At 37.7% G+C, this 25562-nt stretch overlaps 3 protein-coding genes across 3 annotated transcripts; 1 reads left to right on the top strand and 2 right to left on the bottom strand.

The window, feature by feature from the left end:
- On the bottom strand, positions 46-14534 carry LOC109711582 (clustered mitochondria protein). The gene is made up of 28 exons (XM_020234719.1): positions 14350-14534; positions 13429-13696; positions 13181-13242; positions 12730-12919; positions 12501-12632; positions 12213-12369; positions 11577-11770; positions 11377-11478; positions 10083-10218; positions 9847-9975; positions 8697-9063; positions 8389-8493; positions 8071-8189; positions 7069-7177; positions 6753-6977; positions 6470-6640; positions 6302-6388; positions 5509-5643; positions 4234-4383; positions 4080-4148; positions 3633-3791; positions 3461-3517; positions 3338-3378; positions 2809-2928; positions 2410-2719; positions 2210-2317; positions 1136-1207; positions 46-1049 (listed from the first exon to the last, which is right to left on the bottom strand). The coding sequence occupies exons 2-28, from the start codon at positions 13676-13678 to the stop codon at positions 579-581; spliced, it is 4227 nt and encodes a 1408-aa protein (XP_020090308.1). The 5' UTR covers positions 13679-13696; positions 14350-14534; the 3' UTR covers positions 46-578.
- On the top strand, positions 16965-17753 carry LOC109711328 (histone H3.2). The gene has a single exon (XM_020234322.1). The coding sequence runs from the start codon at positions 17216-17218 to the stop codon at positions 17624-17626; it is 411 nt and encodes a 136-aa protein (XP_020089911.1). The 5' UTR covers positions 16965-17215; the 3' UTR covers positions 17627-17753.
- Positions 21033-24223, bottom strand: LOC109712077 (cytochrome P450 93A2-like). Its single transcript, XM_020235505.1, has 3 exons — positions 23535-24223; positions 22961-23360; positions 21033-21959 (listed from the first exon to the last, which is right to left on the bottom strand). The coding sequence occupies exons 1-3, from the start codon at positions 24119-24121 to the stop codon at positions 21297-21299; spliced, it is 1650 nt and encodes a 549-aa protein (XP_020091094.1). The 5' UTR covers positions 24122-24223; the 3' UTR covers positions 21033-21296.

Here is a 25562-nt window from a genome sequence, read left to right as displayed (position 1 = left end):
TACAAGACTAATATCACAGCTCATACAGGAACATCGTCACAAGAGGAAAGAGAAAACCTCGACAGGAAATATATAGACTTTAAAAGAGGTAAGAAGCTGTCTGAATACACCATCCTGTTTTATAAGTTGAATGCTCTGCCCGCTCTAGTCATCTTCAATAACATCACATTAGATAATACATGATCAAAGAGCTGTCAACTGTGAAAAGTAAGAAATTAGCAGAGATTGTTGCAGCAACCTCAACATTACTATAGAAGGGCTGAACAACCACTTATTCGATTAGAGACCTGACTTGTACCATCAACAGGCAATTGAGTTTGGTTGCTTCTGCATATCACTGGTCTCCCACTATCATCCTTAAAATTTCATCATCGCGAAGACATTATCAATCAAAACAACAAACTTCAGCATCTCATTGTCTACAATTTCCATTTGATGCCGTCCTGTAAAACCTAACAAAGAAAATAAGAATCTCCCTCTAATGAGACAAAAGAATGCCGCGTTATCCATTAAAACATTACACCATCGCAGAAACCACAACAGGCCCTCATGGCCAACCTTTATGGACAACCATTTAGTCAGGCAGCAGCCTTTGCTTTGGATTTCTGTTTCTTCGCGTCCAAAGAACCAAGTGAGATCCCTAATCCAACAGGTGTTTGTGTTTGGTCCTCACGTTTCTCAACTGTGTTGGTATCCTTGGCACCAGCTGAACTACCATTTGGGAAAGGTCCGTTGCTTGTTGCCTCACCCTTGGGTTCATTTGTTTGGGTAGCTGTTGATGCTCCATTGGCAACGGCACTTGAGTTTATGATGTGGAGGAGCTGAGTCAGTGGAGGGAGGGCATGAACAGGAACACCGTTTTGGCGCACAAGAAGCCCTCTTGCTGCAGCTTTTTTACGAGCTTCTGCTGCTGCTCGAGCTGCTCGCTCATCCATTCCCCTCCCGCGAGGAAGGCCCTCACCAATTACAGCTGCATTAAGTGATCTATTCACTGCTGATGCACTCGGATTTGCTGCAGCCTGGAATGCCTGCACTAGGTCAGGGTGAGCCTGGTTACCAAAGCAAGGAATTGTAATGATATCATTGACTGTGATTGTAATGAGGGATGACATAAATAAACTTCAAACCTATATACCTTCAAAATATCAATAGCCTTTTGTGCAGAAGGTGAGTCAACTGCCTGCCCTTTCTGCTTCTGCGCATTGACCTGCCACAAATTATTGACAACGTTAATATGCTATCACTTTTATATTGGAAACAAAATTTACAAAAAGCCACTTTGGAATAAGGCTGCACAGATAGATTGGGGAAAAGGAGGCAACTAATAACGGCACCATTTCTACGAACTTCCATCAATCAAACCATTTTTCAGAAATAAAACTAGAAAGCTTAGTTCCATTGCTCAATTCTATCCAGATAAGATTTGCGATTAAAAGAGAAGTGTAAAAAGATCTTAAAACCAAGATATGCATAAGAAAAGCGACAAGAGAATAAACAAACAAAGACTTGAACTTTAAAAAAATTAAAGGGTATGGATTAAAGGATATATCCAGTTAGACGAACTCTTAATAAACAATACCCTGATTAATTCACTCAGAAAAACTCTCAATAAACAATGCCCTGAATAATTTACTCCCAATATCTTTTAGCAATATTAAAAGTACAATGGCCTCCAATGCATGAATCTTGATCAATAGATCAATGGTAATAGGGAAAAAATATTGCAAACAAGTTAGTGAAGGACAAGATTTGAAAGCTTAACAATAATGTACCATGTCAATTACTTGTTTCTATTTCGTATTCTAGAATTATGGCCATTGTTTAAATATGTACAACCTACAGAACTAGGATTAGCAAATAAAAGTATTGGAAAGCACTAGTGAAGACACAAATTGGCAGTAGTTCACAGCATAGGCATTTTCCTCTTGGTCAAAATAGTTTTAGAATTTTCTTTAACTGTTTGTAATGTATAATTCACTTGATACATTGATTAAAAGAACATGAATTTTCAAAGAATTGAAATTCTTTTTCTGTTTTTCATGCCCTAGAAGCCTCGAAAAATTCCTCAAATATATAATAACTAAACGGTTTCTCAAATCGAGTTTTTACCCAGTTTGGCGATTCCTCAGGACGACCATTAAATTCTATATTAGAGTTACTAAAATTAGCGCTCCTAACTATTCTCCACAACAGTACAAGCTGAAAATACCTGTTGTTCACGCAATTTAAATGTTTTTATCCAATTCTCAGAATCTCGTGTTCTTGAATCTTCCTCCCCTAGTTGCTTAACTAGTATATCATAAGTCTTCTTTTCATGCTGCAATAGAAAAAGCAACTATAAGCATTACTGACCTATGTCAATCCACATAACTTCCCAATGAAATGGATTCCCAAACTAATTACACCCACCTGAACGGAAAGCTTGTAGGCACCCATATAGTTAAATGCAATGGCAAGAGCATGGTAACAAACAGCGGTCTGAATATGTTCTGGGCCGAGAAGCCGCTCATTCTTTTTAAGTGCTTCTTGTAAATACCTAAGTGCAGTATTCATATTCCCAGCATCCTGGTACATCATAGCAACATTTATGAAAGTCGCTGCTACGTCAGGGTGATCAGGACCTGACGATAAGCTAAGCAAGAGTATTGTTCGAGACATATGTCGAAGAGCAAGTTCAGTTTGATTAAGGCCCTGGTAGAACAAGGCCATGTTGCCATAACTGAAAAAAGAAATAGAGAATTAATAAAGTAAATAAATGAAAACAGAAAAACCAAATAGATTTTTAAATAAAAAGGGGAAGATTAATGCCTGTGAGCAGTATCAGGGTGATCTAGACCGAGACATCTCTCGTTTATAATTAGTTCCTTGTGTTGTTGCACAATTGCTCCTGCCAAGTCACCAGCATGGTAGAGAACCATAGCAAGATATCTGAAAAAGAAAAACAGTATGAGAAACAGAAAGCTGGAGAAACCAACTTAATAATAAAATGCCAATTGTATATTGCATGAAAGTGAAATATCAATGCAAATATAATGTGGATAACAGATGCTATACTCTAATATCAACTACTACCAACTGCATGTAGTTGCTGGTGTTATGTTTCCAATGTACAAACAGCATTTTAGTTGCTTAGTCCTGTTATACTTAACAGAAGAATAATCAAAGTAATAACACAATAACACAAATAAAACACGTCGTGGTTAATGCCCTGATACAATATTAGCAACAGATGAAAGGCACACTCGATGGATGTCCACAACATGAATCTGGTTACTGTAAACTGTCTGTCCTTGGATGCAAACCAGTTCATTTTAATAAAACAAGATCAGCACTGTACCGGCAACAGTTAGCAACATCCCTGTGCATAGGGCCTGTAATCTGCAATCCATGGCTGACAAATTGTAAGAATTAAATACTACGAGGATTCGAGAAAAAGAGAATGATAGGAAAATAAGCGTACTTGTTGAAGTAACGAAAATGCTTCAGAAAATAGCGTGTAGGCTTCATTTAGTGTTCCCTGAAAAAGAAGTATCAGACTAAGATCTCACATGAACATGGAAAATTGAAAAGCAAACTATAGCATTTAAGGTGACACGAATAAAAAAAGAATCAGAATAGATCACCAGCTGTACCTCAGCTAGCCGAGCTTTCCCAGCTTCCATGAGATCTCTTGCTTCCGTACAAACCGGAACAGAATGCTTCACAACTGGTTCGAGATTCAAAATATCTGAAGTTTGAAATGGCGCTGAAGCATCAAGATCATATTTGCGGGCAGCAATTGTTATTCCTACCTGTTAAGTATGTAATATGCACAATATAATGCTCTGTTATACATATGCACATATTAAAATAATTAGATCTTTATACAAACTGTTCTAATTATAGACTATAGAAAGGCTATTTCCAAGTTGTGGCTCAACAAACAATGGGATCCTAAGAGGAACAATCTAGTAAAAATCCTAACCTTTAAATTTCTGCATGAGTTTGTATTTTGGAAAACCAAAAATATAAAACCAAACAGACTACAACATATAACGTAAATATGGAGAGAAAAAGTATCTGTGATAAGCTGACTACACCTTTTGGCACAGATTACGGATAACTGCAACCTTTTTAACCTGTATTCTTGCATCATCTGATACTTCAAACTAAATCAGCAAAAATATATTAGAACATAGTATTACAGCAACATTTAGAAATTTGATAGCAGTGACAAAACCTGATTTATAATACCTGATATTTTAATCTTGCAAATTCCTGAATGCTAGACCAAACACCTTCAGAGGTCAAATGGGCATGGGTAGAAACACTTCTTGAGGACGCTCCATGGCTCGATCTCACTTGTCCCTTAACAGATTTATGGGTTTGAATATTTTCGTGTCCCTGGCAAAATGGTAAGCAAACGGAAAGAAAACTAAGACAACATAATTCACAAAAACATTTGGATTTAGAAGAAATAAGTAGGAAACCAGAGTACTGACAGTATTTTAAAAATATTAGACCATAGAAATTAGCAGAAGCATAAATAAAGATATTACAACAGAGAAAAATCATGGTAAGGCCTTCTCCAGCAAATGGACTGAAGCCAGCGAGTGAAATGTAAGAAATCTGAGACCCCTTGACACTACCTGCTTGTAAGTATGGTGTTGGGCGTTACCATTTGTAGTAGAAACCTATTATATTTCTTCGAATAACTGTTTTCCCTTGGATATGATAGGAAGAAGCTGGGGACTATTGCAACTAATAATGAACAATATATTAATTATAGTATTGGAAACTCACTATAGGGTCATCTGAGATGAGTGGGAAAGCTGGAAGCAGCAAAAGAGATCATAGTTCTGGGCAAGTTTGGGCTAGACTCAAGTATCAATGATTCTAAAACCATCAATGGCCCACCCCTTTCAGAAGCATTATGTTACCTATGCATGATATAGTTAAGCTACTACACTCTTTCCAGAGTGCAACAAGGAAAAGATGTAGAGAAGGAACCTGTTGCCATTTAATACTGCTAGTCTTTTGCAAAAATAGAGCATACGTGTAAGGTACTGCAAAGAAAATAGTGAACCAAAACAAGCAGATTTTGCATTACAGTAAATGAACTAAAACTATCTGGTCAACTTTCTTCTTAATAACACACCAAATTTGCAAGAAGTCAACCAAAAGAAACATAACAATAGAATTTTCTTCTAAAAAGCATTGTAGTAAGTAATTGCATTCATCACCTTTTAGTGGAGCCCACCAAAATTTGTCCAAGCACTGAATTTTCTTACTAAAGTTTGATTTCGGAAAAGGAGAGTTTTCATCTAAAGAAATCTACTAAACGCTGCCAACTAATAAAGAAAAGCAGATATATGCATAAGAACAAAGTTGACATAAACAGACGACAGACATTGAGATCCATTTACACAAGCATGCAAAGAGATACTTAGATGAACTTGATTCCTTTAGGAGGGAGAAGGAGAGAAAAGAGCTGGGGAGAGCTGGAGAGGGCAAGAAAGAGGTTTGTACCTTTCTCTGGGTTTTTGATTGCACGTTGTTAGCAGAGCCTTTTGTGCCAACAGGTAAAACATTCCCAAAAAAACAATTTAAGAAATGAGAAATAGCTGGTCCAATGTCATGATCCTGGCTTTCCCTTAGTACATCCTAGATAAGGAAGAAAAACAGATGATGATCAAATTGGCACATATACATATAGCCCAACAACTTGTTTAAATGAAATTATGAAATATTAAGCATGTATTTACATAATTAGATAACCACACCAGCCCTTCAGAAAGTTCAATTCCATTTGATGAAGCACTAAAATCAGATGATTTTCAATCAGGTTTGCATAGAGAAATTTTAAAGTTAAAGATCCCCAAAAGTTGACGGAAAATTTTACTGCTGCTGATAGAGGCATTAATATAACATGACTAGAAAAAGGTAATTCTAATAAGAATTTCTAGCTCGGTGAGCTGATAAACCGGAGTGGGTCATGTCTACTGAACATATTGTCTCCACTTTGTCATACTGAGTTTTAACACAACCACAATTTTTGAATTTTTTTTTCCACACAGGACGTTAATGTAAATACACATATATATACAACCAATACAATTCCTACCAATTATTAAATCAGGAAAAAAAAATCCTCCCAACTTTAATGGCAGATATTTGCTTATTTTAGGAGTATACAAGACAATAGACAGCAATGTACATTAGTTACATCTATTAGCTTTTGAGAACATTGAATCTGACACTTAATACTGAATGATAGTTGAGATGTGTTTACAAATGAAGATCAGTTTGTTCAGCAAGGCACCTTTGCAATATGTTTTGCCGACCTAACAACAATCTCACTGGAACACAAGTCTAATAGATGTGGTAAATGTTTGACCATTTCAGCAACCTGAGAAAAGATACTAGAATTAGGGCATAGGTAATAGAACATGTGCACAAAATTCAAAGTTCCTCAGAGTAAAAGCCTTACTTTTCCAATATAGCGAACGTTTATCCCATGGCTATGGAGAGCATCAGTCAATGTCTGTCCATCCATGGGTGAGACCTCAAGGGAGCAAAGATCTTGAACAAACTTCGGAAGAACCACATCTAGAAGAAATGAACCAGCCTTCCTCACAATTGCTTCATCTGCAGCGATTTCCTATAAATAGAAAGTGAATAATTAACAAAAGAAATGGAAAACAAAAGACAAGAATAGTGCAACAAATTGGAAAATATAAACTTTTCAGCATGGCTAAGAATACCAAGTTTACCTCTTGACTTCCTGCGAGCTTGAACTCAGTAAAGACATTTGGGTTGAGAAGTATTTCCGTAGATGAACTGCTGCAACTCACAGCAGGAAAGGAAACAGATTCTTCAGCAGATTCACTCTTATCAGCACTCACGATCGCATTAGCAGTAGCATGGCTTTCAGTATCAGGTTTTTCTAGAACCTCTCCTGAAGTTTTAGATTTACTGGGCTGCTCTGCAGCTTGAGTCTGTCTCACATTTAAGAACGAAAAATTACATTGAAATCAAATTAACTACATTTTTCACAAGTCTAATTCAAAAGTTTAGGTATGTTAATACCTCACAAAATGAAGCTATGAGCTCAGGCCTCAAAACACAAAATCGGTGTTGCGGTCCAAGATAATTCGAATCACGCGGAGTAACTCTCATCAAATCCAAAAGATAATGCCTTCAAGAACAGAATAAAACATCAAAAACAGCTAGGGAGATAAAAGTGAAATATATGAGGTTGCAATCTTAATTACGACATTGGGCAGCTTGACAATGTTTATCCTAGAAAAGAAAAAATTGTGTGAAGGCCTTATCGAAATTACGCCATTCTGAAATAGATCCCAATCTTCAACTTTTTCTATTGACACCCATCAAACTTTCTGCTGTTTCTGATTTAAAACTATTCTGTCAGCAAAATTGGGATTCAGTTGCAAGAACTGCTATGCCCATTCTTCTCCACCTCCATTATCTTCATGCATGGAAGCACGGTGCTAAGTAGCAGTAGCTGGACTAGGAAATGGACCCACAGCAGAGGCTTAGATGTGGCGGCCAATGCTGGGAAAGGCTTATAGATGCAGGGAGAAGAATTATGGTTCCAATGCATCTAACAAAAATCCTCAATTTCACTGTCTGAACGACTAAAATCAAAACTACCAATCATTTAGACGGTGTCAATAAAAAAAACATGAAAATTTTTTTAAAAAAAATTATGGTCTATTTCACAATGGCCTAATGGGCTCTCTATAATATATAGCATGTGTGCTACCCCAATAATCCCACATCAGATGGGATTGGAAATGTGTACGAGAATATAAGGACCATGGGCTCTAATATTAATAATTGATCTAAGCATTTTAGACCAGTGGTTTGGGCTCAACGAGTTATTATTAGTTCTAACAGGCTGGGTCGTTATATTGTCCCTGTTTGAGGAGTCACATCATGACCCACCGGTATTGTGGTACTTTGTTGAAAGAAATGTTCCAGAAGGTTTGTCACTTGTATCAAAAGCTAGTGATTTTTGTTAGATAAGATTGGGAAAAAGAAATAAAAAAAGGTGGGAAACAGAGTCACCTTTCATCACTTCCAACAATTCCTTTGCATTCTACAGGAGCAGCTAACTTGACAACATTGCCAGAACCATCCAATACAGCATGTTCCTTTAGATGAAGGCGCTTTGCTGCCTCCACAACCTAAGAGGACAAAAATTTTCAAAATATCCAACACAGGTAGAAGGGACAAATTCAAATGCAGCTTCACGACAGATGGACCAGTTCAAACAGATTGCTAACATAAGTCATACATAACATTACAGAAATCAGTGGATAACTTAAAAAGTCAAAACAATCAGAATATTTAAAAGAGAATTTCATGCTGTAGTTAGTTACACACCTTAGAGTGAAATGATTCATTCCAACTGATTTTCTTGCCATTGTCGACAGAACCATACAGAAGAGAATCAGATTTGTCTCCTTGCAGGATACCAGGAATAATACTCTGCGATTAGGAATAGCATACACAAACTTTCTTGGTAACTAAGAAACCCAAAGATACAACACTTTGTACAGCAACATAACAGCAGTGCAACAATCGGACACAATAATAACATACCAACAGGACAAGAACAAGGACGTAGAATATTGAAATAAGAAACAAAAAATATAAAAGAAACTTTTAAGGGCAATTTCTCAAAGATGCACCTGCGCTACGACTCTATAGCCTCTGTAATCAATTATGGCCATAGCAAGATTATAAAGTCCAGGAACATCAGCATCTTGATAAGCTTTGGTTCCTTTCAAGTCATTGTTTGCAGAAGCATAAGTTGCCTGTTCACCATCAGTAATTTGTGCTTCAGCAGCCGCATCATTAGGATTCACATCTGAAACACCCTCTGAATTTCCAGCTTTTTCACTAGCAACATCAGATAAAGGCTTCGCTGATAAATCAGATGAGACAGCACTCTCATGTTTCTCGACAGCAGATTGAGAATTTAACTTCTGATCCTTGGATATCTGCTCAAAGTCAGAATCTACAGCGAAACTAAAGAAGATATTGTTGTGAACGTACCTAAACAAAGAATGTAGAGGTTAATGTCAAAAACATTAGGAACTCTCTTGACCCAGAAATAGAAGAAAGAAACAAATTGAACTAATTGCTAGAGAATATTTAAGTGTATGAGATTACAACAAGGATCAGACGTAAAGTCAATCAGAAAAAGTTCATTGAAACAAAAGACAACAGGATGCGTGTTTTTGTGTGCCATCATCCTAATTGGTCTGTGAATGTAAAAAATCAATTAGAATGTTGTGATTAAAGATACACAATCAGCTCAACCTCCAAGCAGCAACAAGACAGCTAGTTCACAAGAGGACCGCGACAAAGTGACAATAAAATGAATGAGAGTTTTAGTTAGATGTCTGCCAAAATAGTATGTCCTCATGCACTCAGAAAAAAAGAATACACATTTGTTACTACACATCAATTAAAACAAGGCTCTTTGAGAATACTTACAAAGATGAAATCAAAATAACAAAATATAAGGTGATAAAGAACAAGTCTCTTAATATAGCAGATATTCTTTTATGCTTGTCTTTACTACTCAGAAGCTGACTTGAAACAGTCATATACTAAACCATACCATTGAAAAAAGACAGATCCAAGAAACTACCAGAAAGCTTATCCAATTTTGGTTGCTATTGGAATCCTCCAATTTGTTTACCATTGATTAATTTATGGTTTAAAAAAATGCAGCTCTCAAAGTACCTCATTGAAAAATCAATCATGCAAAAGATGAATAAGCAAATGCATCAAGAACCCCCTACTGAATTACAATGCCATCTAATCACTCACATATGGAAGCATTCTGGATCAGTTGGATTAATGGGCGGTATACATCTGTTGATAACTCCCACCGCACCTTTCACTGCTGCATCAACAAAATCGCATGAAACTTTATAGAGTGCCCTCCCACGCAGTATCCTACATTTACCAAACTCAAATTTTAGTCAGTTTTGAAGAAAAGAGGAAAGAGTTTCTTATCCTACTAGGTGCAACATAAAAATAGAAAAGGAGAGTACTAAATACACCTTTCTTGGAGACTGTTGTGAGGAAACTCCCGGCAGGATTGCAGCTCCTCGTTCCAGTCTCTCTGCATGCCAATCAGCTCAGTTCCAAATGAAAGCGGCAGGGCGTCTTCTGCTCTTGCTGCATCCCTTTTATGATCTGCTAAAGATCAAGTAATTTCGTGATACTTAATTCCCTTTCTAAAGGAAGATGATTCTCTCCAATGATGGTTTGGAATTTTGAGAGTGATCTTTTGTCTCCTTATAGCAACTTCAAAGTAAAAGAACGTATAGATGAAATTATGAAAATTGCTGGGACGGGTGGACGCAATAAAGGCATCCTTGTAAATATAACTATATATATATATATATATACATACACACACACACACACACACATATATATATATATATATATAGAGAGAGAGAGAGAGAGAGAGAGAGTCTAGCTATGGTGCTTTTAAAAACACAAAGTACTTGGTGCTTGTAAGTTTTTTGCCGTTAGATCTACCCTTCTGACTATTTCCACCCGTTAGATCATATTATTCAACCAACCACCCACTCAACCCTAGGGGACCATTATCATTCTAATCGCACATCCCTTAATCCAATAGCCGAAAACCTACAAGCATCAATAATTTGTTATTTTTAAAAGCATTGGAGCTCAATTATATATATGTGCGTGTGTGTATATATATATATGTGTGTGTACACACATATATAGAATTGAGCTCCTATGCTTTTAAAAGTACCAAAGTTATTAAGTTATTGGTGCTTGTAGATTTTTTGCCATAGGATTAAGAGATGTGCGGTTAGGATGATGTGGGCCCCCTAGGGTTGAGTGGGAGGGTTGGTTGAATAGTATAATCTAACGGGTGACAATAATCAAAGACGTAGATCTAATGATAAAAAATTTACAAGCACCAAGTATTTGGTGTTTTTACAAGCACCATAGCTGAACTCTCTCTCTCTCTCTCTCTCTCTCTCTCTCTCTCTCTCTCTCTCTCTATATATATATATATATATATATATCAATCTCTAGCTTTAGGAAAACCCAATAATGGCAACCTTGTTAATATACACCTTATACTTCACAAGTTGAAACTACTACCACCATTGGGCACACAGCTAACCCAAAGGACAAAAACATATATGACAAGAAATATTTCAGTTCGATATAATATAAAGCGGGAAGACTGATAATGTGGAGTTAACACTGCAGATAAGTTCATAACCCAACAAAAAGGAAAATGAAGGAAAAAAAGGTAAGCATACATACAAATTATGTGGAGAATGGAGGTACAATCATCATTCATACCTGGAATGGGGTGGGCTCCCAACCAAGAATTTGGTGACAACAGGGACTGAACATTCTCAAAAGGGTGTGTAGAAGCTTTGTAATCCAGAAGCTCGCGAAAACCTTCAAAATGTTATCCAACAGTTAATGCGAGGCAGAAGCAATTTTTATGAAAGTTATGCTGCTTAAATCCTAACTAGTACAGTGAACATGTGAGCCACCTTTCTTAAACTTGGAGCTGATCTTTTGCAATAAGCCAATCAGAGTACATGCCTCGTAAGCAGGTTTCGATGGTCTTGGGTCTAGTATACTTCCTGTGCTAGAATTCACATAAAACGATTTTGTGGTTCCCGTGATGCAATACTTGTTTCCTTCTAATGTTACCACATCGATATAAATTAGATCCCCAAGTAGCCTGCGTGATGAAGAAAATTATCGATTAGTCATTACATCTCCATTGCTCAATATATATGCTTAAAGAGAGAGACTTTCAAAATTGCAAAAGCAAGAGTGCAAAGGTACAATCACTAATAACAAAATTTTGAACAAAAAGTATGAGTATCCTCACAGTAGAATTTATTGAGCAACCAACAAAAGCTAATCTGCTGAATTTCTAAACTTGCAAGTTGCCTGCTTTAATTGGAAAAACTACTCTGCAATTACTTCTGAAAAATAAAAACCACCTTGAAAACTCACGCTGGCAGTGACTCTTCTGAATTTTTTCCTACTTTTTCAACAGCTTAGTCTTAGTTAAAGAGCAAGAGTTGATCAACAGAATTTCGACTTAATATTTAAGCAAGGTTCAAGCCTTCAAGGTTAAATGCTATAAAGTAGAAAGAGATATCAAGAGGACTCACTTCCTATAACTTGGAGGAGGGTTAAATGAGGAAAATACAATGCTTTCTACACATTTGATATCCTTTGGATTGAATAACACCAAGTTGTGGAGAGAACCAGAAATATCCTCAACAAAACCTAATCCATCAACCTCTGGAACTTCTGCTTTGCCAGCATCTATACGAAAGAGATAAACAACATAATGACTAACGTAAAAGCTACATAAGCCTCTGTATGGATCAAAATGTTTTAAAAAAAAAAGTGATACATCCACTAATTCTGTAGAAATGGCAAAAAAAAAAAAAAACCTGAAGTTTTTTGTTTTGAGGTCTCCTGCTGCAGAGCTAATGATGTTGATAATGAGACATGAAGAGTTGAAAGAGAAAGCAACTCCCTAGCACGGCGAACATGAGACCTTATGGATCTCTCATCATACAATGCTGCAAAATGTCAAAACGCTCAAAGATTATTATTTTTGTAACCAAGAATGTGAATACTACAAAACGGAAAAAAAGGGTTATATTTAATTTTATATACCAGCAACCATCTCTAAAGAGCATCCCCCTGTAGTAATATCTGCGACTTCTGAAATTTCATTGTAATCCTCTAAATGATGAGCCAAACCATCTTTAGTATGCAAAATCAAATCATAGCAAGTAAAGAAGCAAGTCTCAGGAGCATCAAGAAGGAACTGCCTCACATCCATCACTGAATCTCCCGGACTTAACTGCACACTCAGAAGCAAAACAAAAGCTTGAGAAAACCAAGAAGAGCACAAAACTGATAACAAGAAAAGATCATGATCTTCTAGCCTTCTACCAGCAATTTCTTAAGAAGCAGATCACTATGAGCAATGAACAGCTGAATTGCAGTAATATTAGTACAACATTTTCAAAAGATAATCTGAAACATCAATTTATTATGGCTGGCCATGAATTGACAAGGAGTTTGAAAGCAATACCATCAAGATCATCATAAACTAACTAACCTGTAGCTCAAGTTTTTCCCCTGATTGTGCCTTCACAGGAACAGGATAAAGATGAAGTTCCCCTGTTCAATAAAATTGAAATAATAAAATTTTAAACTGTAGTTTCATTTACCACAACTTGAGAGAAGAAGGGGAATGTGAGGAGAAAGAAAGGTTGATAGAGATAGCAAATGCACCCGGATTCATCAAAGCAAATCATCAATATTAAACTATAGAGCTCCATGATTATACCATAAACAAGAATTCACCTTCAGCCTGCTTTTTTGCTGAAGCAGTAGTTCCCTCTGCATTGCCATTAACAGTCTTGTCTTCTTCCACGGCCTTACCGATTTCCTCTCTGGCTCCATTTGCTTCAACGGTAGGAGATTTAACGGAGTCCGCAATATCTTTTGAGGTTAAAGACGAGTCAACCGGCTTTGCTTCCGACTCTGAAGAGTTGGCAACATTTGGTTTCAATGACCTCCCCTTGCTTTTTGCCTTGTTAGACTTCCCAGCCATCTTTTAATCAAGAAGTCGCTACATTAAACCAGCAAATTTTTTAAAAAGAGCAATATCCATTGACCACACTTGCAATAATTGATTCAGTAAAGTATAGCATGAAAACAAAGAACCGAAAATAAGCAGATCATTAATATCCACTGTCGCAGCACTGAGGTAGATGCTTCTACTTTACCCATTAAACAGCACTAAAAACAGAGAATAATATGTGCTCGGCAATGCGAGAATAGCTTAAAACAACTGAAACAATCACGGATTATTATATTACATGTGAAGAACTTAACAATCAATTAGAGAACGAGGATAAGGAACAATTAATATCTAAATCTAGTTAAAACAAAAACAAAAGATAAGAAAAGAAAAGGAATATGTTGAACTCTACTCTACACAAAGAACGCCAAATGAGTGGCACGAGCAACAACCAATTATCCCATTCCACAGTTTCCGGTCCCCACCAATCATGAAAAGCTCCGCAAAATTGTTTCAAGAACAAAAACAACGAAAACCTAATCGCTGAAACCGATCAAGATCGGAACCTCGATAACAAAACCATCGGATGAGACTAAAAGCACGATCAAAAGAGTTGTTCCAACAGGGCTGATCGAGTAAAAGAAGCATCTAATTCCGAGGGTTTATCTAGGGTTTTGCGAGGTAGGGGATAGAGTCGAAACCTGTTACGCCGACGTCGCGAGGGATTGTCGGAGAGAGAGAGAGAGAGAGAATTAGAAGAGAGGTGAGGAGAAGGGGAGAAAAAGGAAGGAGGAGACGGGCGGCGCCTGTGAGAGATGATGATTGGACAACCCTTTCGCTTCTAAAGTTCATTTTGGAACTTACATTATATAGGAGCTCATTTTTTTAATTCATTCATAAAATGTGTATTTTTGCGCCGGCTTCTATTTTGGGGGCTTTCTTGGTGATCTTCACGAGTAGGTGCGGGGAATGCGATTTACGGGTTGATGATGTCACGTCTAGTTAGGGTTTTGGGTGGGTTTTAGACTTATAGGGTCGTGCGAATGGTGAGGTAAAATTACCCGGGATTAGATGTTTGTTAAGTGGGGTTTATAAGCGCATCTTTTCCTAATATGCCACTGTAGGTAAATTTTGTTAGGGGCTGTTTGGTTTGACGTAAAATTGCGAAAAAAAAATTTTCGTAAAATAAAATTTTCGGTGGAAAAATTTTTTTACGTAGTATAGTGTTTGATTTGTAAAAAAGTAGTTGAAACCTATATAATATATTTTTTTATTATATATATTATTATTATATAATAATTAATATACTATATATATTATTATTATAATTTTTATATATTATTACTATAAATATTATTAATATATAATAATTAATATATTACATATATTAATATTATAGTTTAATATTTAATAAATAAAATATATTTAAAATACATTATATAATAGGTATATAATATAATAATATATATAATAGTACATATATTTAATACTATAAAATAATTTACCATATATTTAATAAATAATATTTACAAATAAAATATTATACATAATTGTATATTTATATTAAAAATAATATATATATATATATATATAGAGGTGGAGAGAGAGGGGTCTATGGACCTGTCTCTTCACGCGCCTCTCTGCGCGATCCACGAGGGCCGCTCGACCTCGTGGACCGCGCTTTTCCCCTCCCCGCGCGGCGTTGCGTGTTTTCGTTTTCCGCTCAATTTGAGCGGAAAATAAAAACCCAGTCTACATCCCAGTTCGTAAAAAAAATTTTCGAAGATATGTGATTAATAATACTACCAACTAAACATCCGAAATCCATTTTTCAATAGAAAATTTTTTTTCAAGGTACTTTTACAAGCAACCAAACACACCCTTACTAATTAAAGATATGTGATTAATAATAATAGAAGGTCCGGTTGCATTGATAATTTTTGATTGCCCGTGTTAGATGGGTTGCTGCCTGAGCCACAAAACCACTTAATTTTATTTTATTGCATCAAAAATTTTCAAATCAAAACTTCTATTTTAATTCTTCGAGATTTTTTTTTCACTTTAGTAAAAAGAAATTTCACCTTTTCTAACGGTTAAAAGAATAAGTAAAATTGTTAACAAATAATTCCTAAACATTGTTTCCGATCCATGAAATATAAAAGAAGCAAAAGTGATTGCAATTAGACACATTTCATCGCATATTCTATGTCTTTCATAGCCCACAATAAAATAATTTTGTAAGACAGTATTTGATTAGGGGATAGGAATAGGAATAGGCCCTTATCCCCCTTTATACCCAAACACTAATTTTTTATTCGAAAATAATAATTATCGGTTATCCCCACTAACACCTTTATTTTCTATATAAAACTATCTAAAATTATTCTTATCCCGGGAACAACCCAATTTTCATCCAAATACTATTTTTCTTATCCCCATACTTGTACCTATTCCTCTAATAGCTAGTTATTGCTTATATTCGAACCAAACGGTACCTAAAATAAGAAAGTTTTAGTTCGAAGCTTTCTTATATAGTAGTACTGTGGCTCGCGATACTGTTTCACATGATTGGTTAAAGCCCCAAAATAAGAAAGCTCTAGTTCCAGCTTTTTCTTATATAGAAGTGTGTTGCAACTGTTTCCCCGAAGACGCACATTGCTACATTAGTATCAAGTAAAGACTAAAGAGAGGGAAAAAAAAAGAAATCCCGCCGCCTAGATAGAAACTAATTGCAGTTTCGTAGATAGAAACTAATTGCAGTTTGTAACGGCTAGCATGATAGTAGATTTAACCACTATATTTGTGGCTCATGAGTCATGACAAGCTTTTTAAAAATATAGCAATTATTTTTCAATTCCGCAAATAGACAACAACCACCACAACATTAATTTGCAAGTCAAACAAGATAGCACAACATTATTCTCTGGATATTATTTATGTACACGACATATTTTTTAAACATTGTTCTAAATTAAAAAAAAAAGAAGAGAGAACCATATCATGGATTCTTTTGAATATATTGAAGCCAAAGTTGCTACATTCGTATTAAACCTGAAGAAAACACGAATCACTTGCAACATCCGTCCATAATACTTTTCATATAGAAAACGCAAATTATAAATGTTCACAAACTATTTCTATCTATGGATTTGGCCCGATCCACTTGAAGAGCCCAGTAGCCCACGGCCTAATTCATGCGCACGGCACGGTGAATGTTCAGTTCACAAATTATACCTTCCTATTGGCTCCGGGAAGGAGCACCCGGATCGCGATCCGCGTGCTTCCAAGCGACGAAATCTCATCCGTCGAATAAGATTTAATCGGACGAACAGAAAACTGTTCAGCGAAAAAGCAGGAACGCCTTTCCCGCCTCTCTCTCTCCCCGCTCCCTCCTCGTCCCAAATTCCAAATTCCAATCTCCCCCTCCCCCCCTCCTCGCCGGGGCTACAAATACCCCCCATCACCATCAAACAAGCAGAAGAATCCCATCTCCATCTCCCCCACTCGAGCAGAGCAAGAGCAAGAGCAAGAGCAAAGCAAATTAGAGCAGAGCAGAGCAGAGAGAGGATGGCTCGGACGAAGCAGACGGCGCGGAAGTCGACGGGGGGGAAGGCGCCGAGGAAGCAGCTGGCGACGAAGGCGGCGCGGAAGTCAGCGCCGGCGACGGGTGGGGTGAAGAAGCCGCACCGGTTCCGGCCGGGGACGGTGGCGCTGCGGGAGATCCGCAAGTACCAGAAGAGCACGGAGCTGCTGATCCGGAAGCTGCCCTTCCAGCGCCTCGTGAGGGAGATCGCGCAGGACTTCAAGACGGACCTGCGCTTCCAGAGCTCCGCCGTCGCCGCGCTGCAGGAGGCCGCCGAGGCCTACCTGGTCGGGCTCTTCGAGGACACCAACCTCTGCGCCATCCACGCCAAGCGCGTCACCATCATGCCCAAGGACATCCAGCTCGCCCGCCGCATCCGCGGAGAGCGCGCCTAGAAATCTGATATTATATTACATCAATCAATCACGCCCTTTCCTTTCCTTTCCCTTCCTCCTCTTAAGCATAGGATGTTTTGTATGTACGTTTGTGTCTGTGTTCTCCTCTGCTCTTGAGTTTGTTCTAGTGATGTTTCTGATCTACTAATGAAAATGGTACGCTCTGGTTGAATAAACAACCTCATATCAGCTGGAGAGTTAAAAGGAAGGGAAAATTTCACCGGTACTCTTCTTGGTGGTTATTATATCATAGATGCTTCTTTAACATTGAAAATATTATTAATACCCTTTTAAATATTGAAAATATTCATGAATGTCCTTTAGATAGAAAATCCATGAAAAACATCATCTATTATTTTTTAAATGCCATTTTTGCTCTTAATATTAATTTAACAAAGTATACAAATTTAAGGTTATTTAAAGGCCAATTTGCATAAAAAATCCATTTATTGATTTTTGTAAAATTGGGCCATTTTTTTTGTTTTTACAGATTCGGTCCACTTTTTTAGCAAACTAATCAAAATACCTTTTTTTACTTTTTCTTTTTCCTTTTTCTCTCTCCTCTTTGTTTCTTTCGTTTTTTTTTTTTTCTCGCCGGCAGAGCGGAGGCGGAAACGGTCTGTCTCGTCTCTCAACCTCATTCTCTAGCCCTCGCCCTCGCCCACGCTCTTGCTCTCGTCCACGCACCCACCACCTTTCTCGCCTCCAACCCCGCCAAGGCCGCGCCACGACTTTTTTTTTTTTTTGCTTTTTTCTTTTCTTTTCTTCTCCGACTCTTCTCCACCGTCTCCGACGACGATGCCTCTCTCGTCCTTCTCGTCCTTCCCCGCCCTTCTCATCTCTCCCTCTCCCTCATTCTCTGCCGCCTCCGACGACGATGCATCTTCGCCGGCGCCGACGTCGACACCGTGGAGGTCACTGCGGCGCTACAGGCTCGGAGCGGGGGTCCTTAGCGGTGTCGTCGCCGGCACCGTGGCTGTTGGCAGAGAAGGTGACAAAAAAAAATTATAGAAAAAACAGAAAAAAAAATAAAGATAAAAAATTATATAAAAAGAAGGATGAACATCAAATTGTATCGTTAACTGCAAAAAAAATTATAAGTTGCACTATTTAAGATGTAAACTGCAGCTTTAAGATGAAAACTACACTCTTTAAACGAAAATTACACTCTTTGAAAAATATTTACACTGTTTCTCTTCTTATTACACTCTTTCAGATGTAAACTGCATCCATTAAGATGAAAGTTACACTCTTTAAACAAAAGTTGCACTGTTTCTACTCTTGTTATACTATTTTTTATCTTAAACTGCACCCTTTTAAGAGATATTTATACTGTTTCTCCTCTTGTTGCACCATTTTTGTGTAAATAAGAGAAGAAATAGTGCAACAAGAGGAGAAACAGTGCAAGAAGAGAAGAAACTGCACTGTTTTCAGAGATATATATACTGTTTCTCCTTTTATTGCACAATTTCTGTGTAAACAAGAGGAGAAATAGTGCAACAAGAGAAGAAACTGCACTGTTTTAAGAGATATATCTACTGTTTCTTCTCTTGTTGCACTGTTTCTTCTCTTGTTGCACAATTTCTGTGTAAACAATAGGAGAAATAGTGCAACAAGAGGAGAAACAATGCAATAAGAGGAGAAACTGCACCCTTTTAAGAGATATTTATACTGTTTCTCCTCTTGTTGCACTGTTCTCCTCTTGTTGCAACCATTTCTGTGTAAATAAGAGGAGAATAGTGGAACAACAGAGAACAGTACACAAGGAGGAAACAGTATAAATATCCACTTAAAAAGGATGCAGTTTAAGATAAAAAATAAGTATAATTTTCGTTCAAGAGTATAATTTTTAATCTAAAGCAGCCAGTTATACATCTTAATAGTGCAACTTATAATTTTTTTAATTAACGAGTAATTTTCCATCTTCATCCTCTTTTTATAAATATTTTTTTTTTTTATTTTTTATTTCTGTTTTTTCTATAATTTTTTGTCACCTCCTTCCTGGCAACAGCTAACGGCGCCCGGTACGGCGCCGTGACCGACGCGTAAGGACCCCCCGCTCCGAGGTTTCTGTACGCCGCAGGACGCTGCTAACGGTGTCGACGTCAGGCGCCCGGCGAAGTAAGCGTTTCGAAGCACAGAAATAAAGGAGAAAGAGATGAGAAGGCGGGGACAGCGGCGAGACGTCGTCCGTCGGAGGACGTGAGAAGAGTCGGAGAAGAAAAAGAAAGAAAAGAAAAAAGCAAAAAAAAAAAAGAAGTCGGCGCGCCCGCCTATACGGGGTTCGAGGCGAGGACAGTGGGGGTGACTGGACGAGGGCAAGGCGAAGGCAAAGGCATGAGGGTGAGAGACGCAAAAGGACTGTTTCTGGCCTCCGCTTCGACTTTCGCCTCTACGCGCGAGAAAAAAAAAAGATACGAGTGAAACGAAGAAGAGAGAGAAAGAGGAAAGAGAACAAGTAAAAGAGTTTATTTGGTCATTTGTTGAAGAAAGCGGACCGAATCGCAAAATAACAAGGTGGCCGATTTGGCAAAAGCCGCAAAATAAGTGGATTTTTTATGCAAATTGCCTTATTTAAATGATTGGTTCTAAAATTTTGAACTGTATATATAATTAAACTTTACTTTTTAAAATTTTTAATAAAATATTTATAATTTACTAAATATAAAATGCTCCTTTTTAATTTTTTCGCTATGAAATTATATAGTTTATCATAATATATAACTGTCAATATTAATATTCATGATATAACTGTCAATATTAATATTCATGTTACCTCGAGAATTAATTATTTATTAATTCTATTTAAATATAATAATTTACATACATTACACCAAAAAAAAATAGATTGCCAAATTCTTGATAGTATCAATTGACATTCATATAAAATGTATTTCCTACAATAAAATAAAAGTGGGTAAAATTTCTTTTACCTATAGGCCATTTGAACAATCCCTTTAATTTTAATTTTTTTTATTTACACCTTCTCAATTTTATTTTCTTTTTACAATTGAGTGATTTTTATTAGCCAATTTTTTTTAAAAAAAATTAGTAAATTAATGAATGAGATATCTCGGCTAAGAAAGTTTACTACATGCAGAAACCTAATAAAAAAGCTAAAAGCTTAAGAGGCCTTAATAAAAAAAAAAAGTTGAAGGGGTCTATTTTAAAATAGACCTATAGGTAAGGGGTCTCCATACACTTTTACTCACCACAATTAGGGATAGAAAAGTCATTTTATCTTATAAAAATTTACAAAAGCAAATAAAAGGTGATGGAAGGGTATTCATGATAGTTTATGAAGTTTAAGAAGGCATTGATGATATTTCAAAATTTTGAAGGGTATCTGTGATATTTTTAAATTTTACAAGAATAGTCATGAAATTGCCCCTAAAAAGAAATTCAATGATAGGCAAAGAGGTGAAATCGTCGTATGGGGCTTCCTCTCCCGGAAGCTTTAAAACAGAGTAAAACACCTGTTCTCGAACACACAAAGACCTATTCATTGTACATTACATAAGCCAATCATCAAACACCCGACTACCATTTATTGACCTTAATTAATAAGTGCGTTGTACTAGCAACGTATCTTATAACTTATTCATTACAACCATCCCAAACACACAAATAAACTAAACATGTACTAAATGTTATATTTAAACCACCTTGCTTAGATCTCTGGAAACGGGTCCAAGCGGGGCACCGGGACCAGAATAAGCGGGTGGGCTCGCGCGCTTACCAACCCAATCCCCTCCTCCATGTCCACCAACGTCCCCTTCTCTTCTCGCCCACTGCCGCTGTTGCTGCCGCAGCTCTCGCCACTCACTTCCCAATCGAAGCACTGCATTAAAGCTGCGACCGCCACCGGCACCGCCTGTAGGGCAAGTGTCATACCTGGGCACCCCCTCCTGCCGCTGCCAAATGGTATCAGCTGAAAATGCTGGCCCCTCATGTCGACCACCGCCCGATCATCAACAAACCTCTCCGGTCGGAACTCCGACGGGTCCTCCCAGTATTTTGGGTCGCGACCGACAGACCATACATTGACAAAGAGTGCTGTGCCGGCCGGTATGACGTAGCCTTCAACCGTGACGTCTCGCGTCGCCTGGCGATGGATGATGGGGGCCGGTGGGTGGAGGCGCAAGGTTTCTTTGACGGCTGCTTGGAGGTACGGGAGGTTCGGGAGGTCAGTCTCGTCGACGATCCGGCCATTTCCAACCACCTGATCGATCTCTTGCCGTAGTTTCTGCAGTACGCGAGGGTGGTTGAGTATTTCCGCGAGCGCCCATTCGATCGAGGCAGCGGATGAGTCGGATCCCGCGGTAAAAATGTCCTGCACATGGGCGTAGGCTTGTATTCATAATTAGTCAATGACCAAGTACACAACCAACGAAAGGAGGATCCGAGGATACCATCAATACACAAAAAAAACCAAAAAAAGCAGGAGGCCCACTTGAGCTCAGATTCTTCGACTTACAAGGAAGTACCTAGTCTGGATAAAAATATGTGGATAATTGTAGTCAAGAGCTCCTAATTCTAAAAGATCTCATAAGAGAGAGCTTGATGCCTTTTTTTTTTTTTCCTAATAATCAAATTAGGTATTTGCTAATCTGTTTTAAANTATATATATATATATATATATATATATATATATATATATATATATATATATATATATATATATATATGGTACTTTCCAGGTCAACTTATGTTTTTAGAGACACTGAGTTTTTTTTTTTTCCTTCAACCTTGGTTATTGAGATTTTCATTAAATTAACAGGTATGATATTGATTCTGTTAATTGAACTGTCAATTAATTAACAGTTTAACAGTAGTTAAGGACCATTAATTTAAAAAAAAAATCGATTCACATGATGAGAATCTCCAAGGTGCAAGATACAATTAACAATAAGCGTTCCTTTGACCATTTGTAGGAAAAGCACCTTAACCGAATATGCACTTGTTCTTCTATTAATTCTACGTGATAAAAGGTACGGTATTCTTAGTTCCGTACTACCTTCAAGTAATTAGAAAAACTTACTAATCCAACCTAATTGAACGGATAAAATCCTTACTAAAATGGAGAGAAAGGAAAGATACAGTGCTTGTTAATATGTAACAATTACACCATATTAGATATATAGAAACGGAAAACTTTGTCCTGCATGTCTATATAATGCATGGGGATGTTTTTTTTTATCATCATCTAAGGTTTTAGATTAATTACCTAGCTCTATCTATTAATTTCAAGGTCTCACGTTGCATGGTTCCAGCTCTGTAATTAGCAGTGCTAACTAGCGAAGAAATTAAGAAGATGATCAAAGAGTTCCATACCATAATAAACCCTTTAATGTTCTCTCTGCTTAGCTTCATCTCCGCTTTCTCATCCTCAGCAACATCAAGCAATATATCGAGCACATCCTTCACCACCCCATCATCATCTTCTTCTCCTCCCTCCCTGTTACTATTCTTCTTCTTCTTGCTCCTCCTCGCCTCTTCTTTTCCCTTGATGATCCGCTCTAGTAACCCATCGAACCTGGCGTGCACATCTCTCATCCTCTTGCTCAAGCCCTGCGGGTCCCACCCTCTGCAGAAGCCGATGTAGTCCTCCAAGTTGAACGCGCCGATGAGCTCCGCCACCTGTTTCACCAGCTCCCTCGCCTCCTCCGCCTCGCCCCCCACCGCCGACGAGGTGGTGCTCGCCGCCATCCTCGTCACCTCGTTGTTGGTCAACCTTATCATTATTATTATTATTCACATTATTGTTAGGAGCAAGACAAAAAGCACTGCTGTTCTCTGACAGTTTAAACTGAAGTAGGAGCAAAAAAACAAACATTAATTCATGCAGTACATTAAGTATTTGAGCGGTCTAATTAAGTTTTCTTGGGAGAAACTGATTGCACCGCACCTGATCACCTCCCAACTGAGGTTGACCGGCTCGCGGCGCTTTGATTTTTCGAGGAGGGTGCGGAGAAGGGCCGCGACCTCGGCGTGGCGGATGGGGCGGAGCTGGTCGACGGTGCGGGAGCCGAGGAGCTCCAACATGCAGAGCCGGCGCATGAAGCGGTAGTAGGGGCCGTAGGGGGCGAAGGCGAAGGCGGCGGAGTCGTAGGCGAAGTGGCGGGCTGCGATGGTCTGCGGGCGATCGGAGAAGGCGGCGTCGTGGGTCTTGAGGAGGTCGCGGGCGAGGTCGGCGGTGGCGGCGGCGACGCAGAGGGTGGAGCCGAGGCGGACGTGGATGAGGGGCCCGTGCCGGAGCGTGAGGCGGTGGAGGGCGCGGTGGATGGGGGCACGGAGCAGGTGGAGGTGGCCGACGACCGGAAGGCCCATCGGGCTCGGCGGGAGACGGTAGTGGGCCTTGGGCTTTGAACTGGCCCGGGCCTTGAAGAAGAAGAAGAGTAAGCTGAGGAGGAGGAGGAGGAGGAGAAGAAGCGCGGAGGTGAAGAGGGTGGTGGGAACGGAGAAGGGGTGGGAGATGAGGGATTCTTCTTCCATGGCCACGCTGCTGAGCAAGGAAGAGCAATAACTACTCTTTACGTTGCTCGTTAAAGAAATGCAGAGTCAAATGCCACATAACAGCTGCGTTCTAGCGACATAGGCCCCCGCATCTATATGTACAAGTGTTAACGGGTCGGATTTTATCAGGAGTATATAGGATTCAAATCCGGATTTTTCACACACTATACTAGGTAGGTGAGGTCGAGTCCTCCTCCCATGGCCATATTTTATAATAATTATAATAAAATAAAATTCTATTTTTTATATTAAAAAATGATATCCTATTGTGCGCTCGCATAATTGTATTTGGATCATAAATTATTACAGTTATACCACATACAGAATATCTCCCAAATCACCAATTTAATTGCGTTATATATGAGATATATAGTAATGTGATGGCACAATATTATAATTGTATAGTAAAAAATATTTTGAAATATTGCTTTTAGTCATATGGAGATTTTTGATCGGCTGTTATTATTAATATTATTATTATATATAATAATTGTGCCTAGTTCCTAATGCACGTTCATACATCACATTGTTATATCATCCAATATCATACCCCATCTTCTTCTTCTTTTTTTTAAAAAATTTAACTGTTAAAATTTAAGTAAAAAATTAAAATCTTTAGTCAGTGGAGATTTAAAGGAAAAAAAACAAAGAGGTTGAATGAATATGCTATGAGAACAGGTGAAGCAGTGTAGGCAATTTCTCCCTCTTTCTAAAAATAAAATAAAAAATAAATTAAATTAATAAGGAAAAAAGAATAAAACTTCACTTCTTACCAACCAAAAAATTAAATATTGACAAAAGCCTAATACTTATAAAGCAAAGTCCGAAACGTGTGAAATCAAAGGACATTACTTAAATGCTACTGTAGGTACATCTGAAGAAATGATCAAAACGGTCGTATTTGCCAAAGAATTGGTAAAGACTGCCCAACCCCCAAACTACTTATTTTTTAATTGTATTGGATAAATTTCAATTTATCGCCCTGTAGTACAGCATATTTTTACTTTATTATTTGTAATTCCAAAAGTTGCACTTAACTGTCATATAATTTTACTTTATTTTAACAAAAAAATATATCATCAAATAGAATAGTAAAATAAATTTATCCTTTCTTACTTTTTTACTGTACATAATATAAATTTTCTGCAATTCCGAAGAACTCTTACTGAGAAGAGAAAAAATAGTGGGGGAGATAGTTGGTTTCAAAATTATGCGGATAGATCTATAAAAAAAAATTAAAAGTTTAAAATTATGAGAATTACAAATACGGAAAAAGAGAATATACCGTAAAATATCATACTGTGAAATATCATAATTATTCACAAGTCTATTAGACCAAACGATTAGCATTAACATAAGCGAAAAAAAGGGGGGAAAAAAAACATAGGCTATTTTTTTTAAGGTAGTGTAGATATGAAGA

The sequence above is a fragment of the Ananas comosus genome, linkage group 6 (assembly GCF_001540865.1).
Source record: "Ananas comosus cultivar F153 linkage group 6, ASM154086v1, whole genome shotgun sequence".
Lineage (NCBI taxonomy): Eukaryota > Viridiplantae > Streptophyta > Magnoliopsida > Poales > Bromeliaceae > Ananas > Ananas comosus.
Note: the sequence above shows the minus strand (reverse complement) of the source record. Positions and strands in the feature narration are given on the sequence as shown.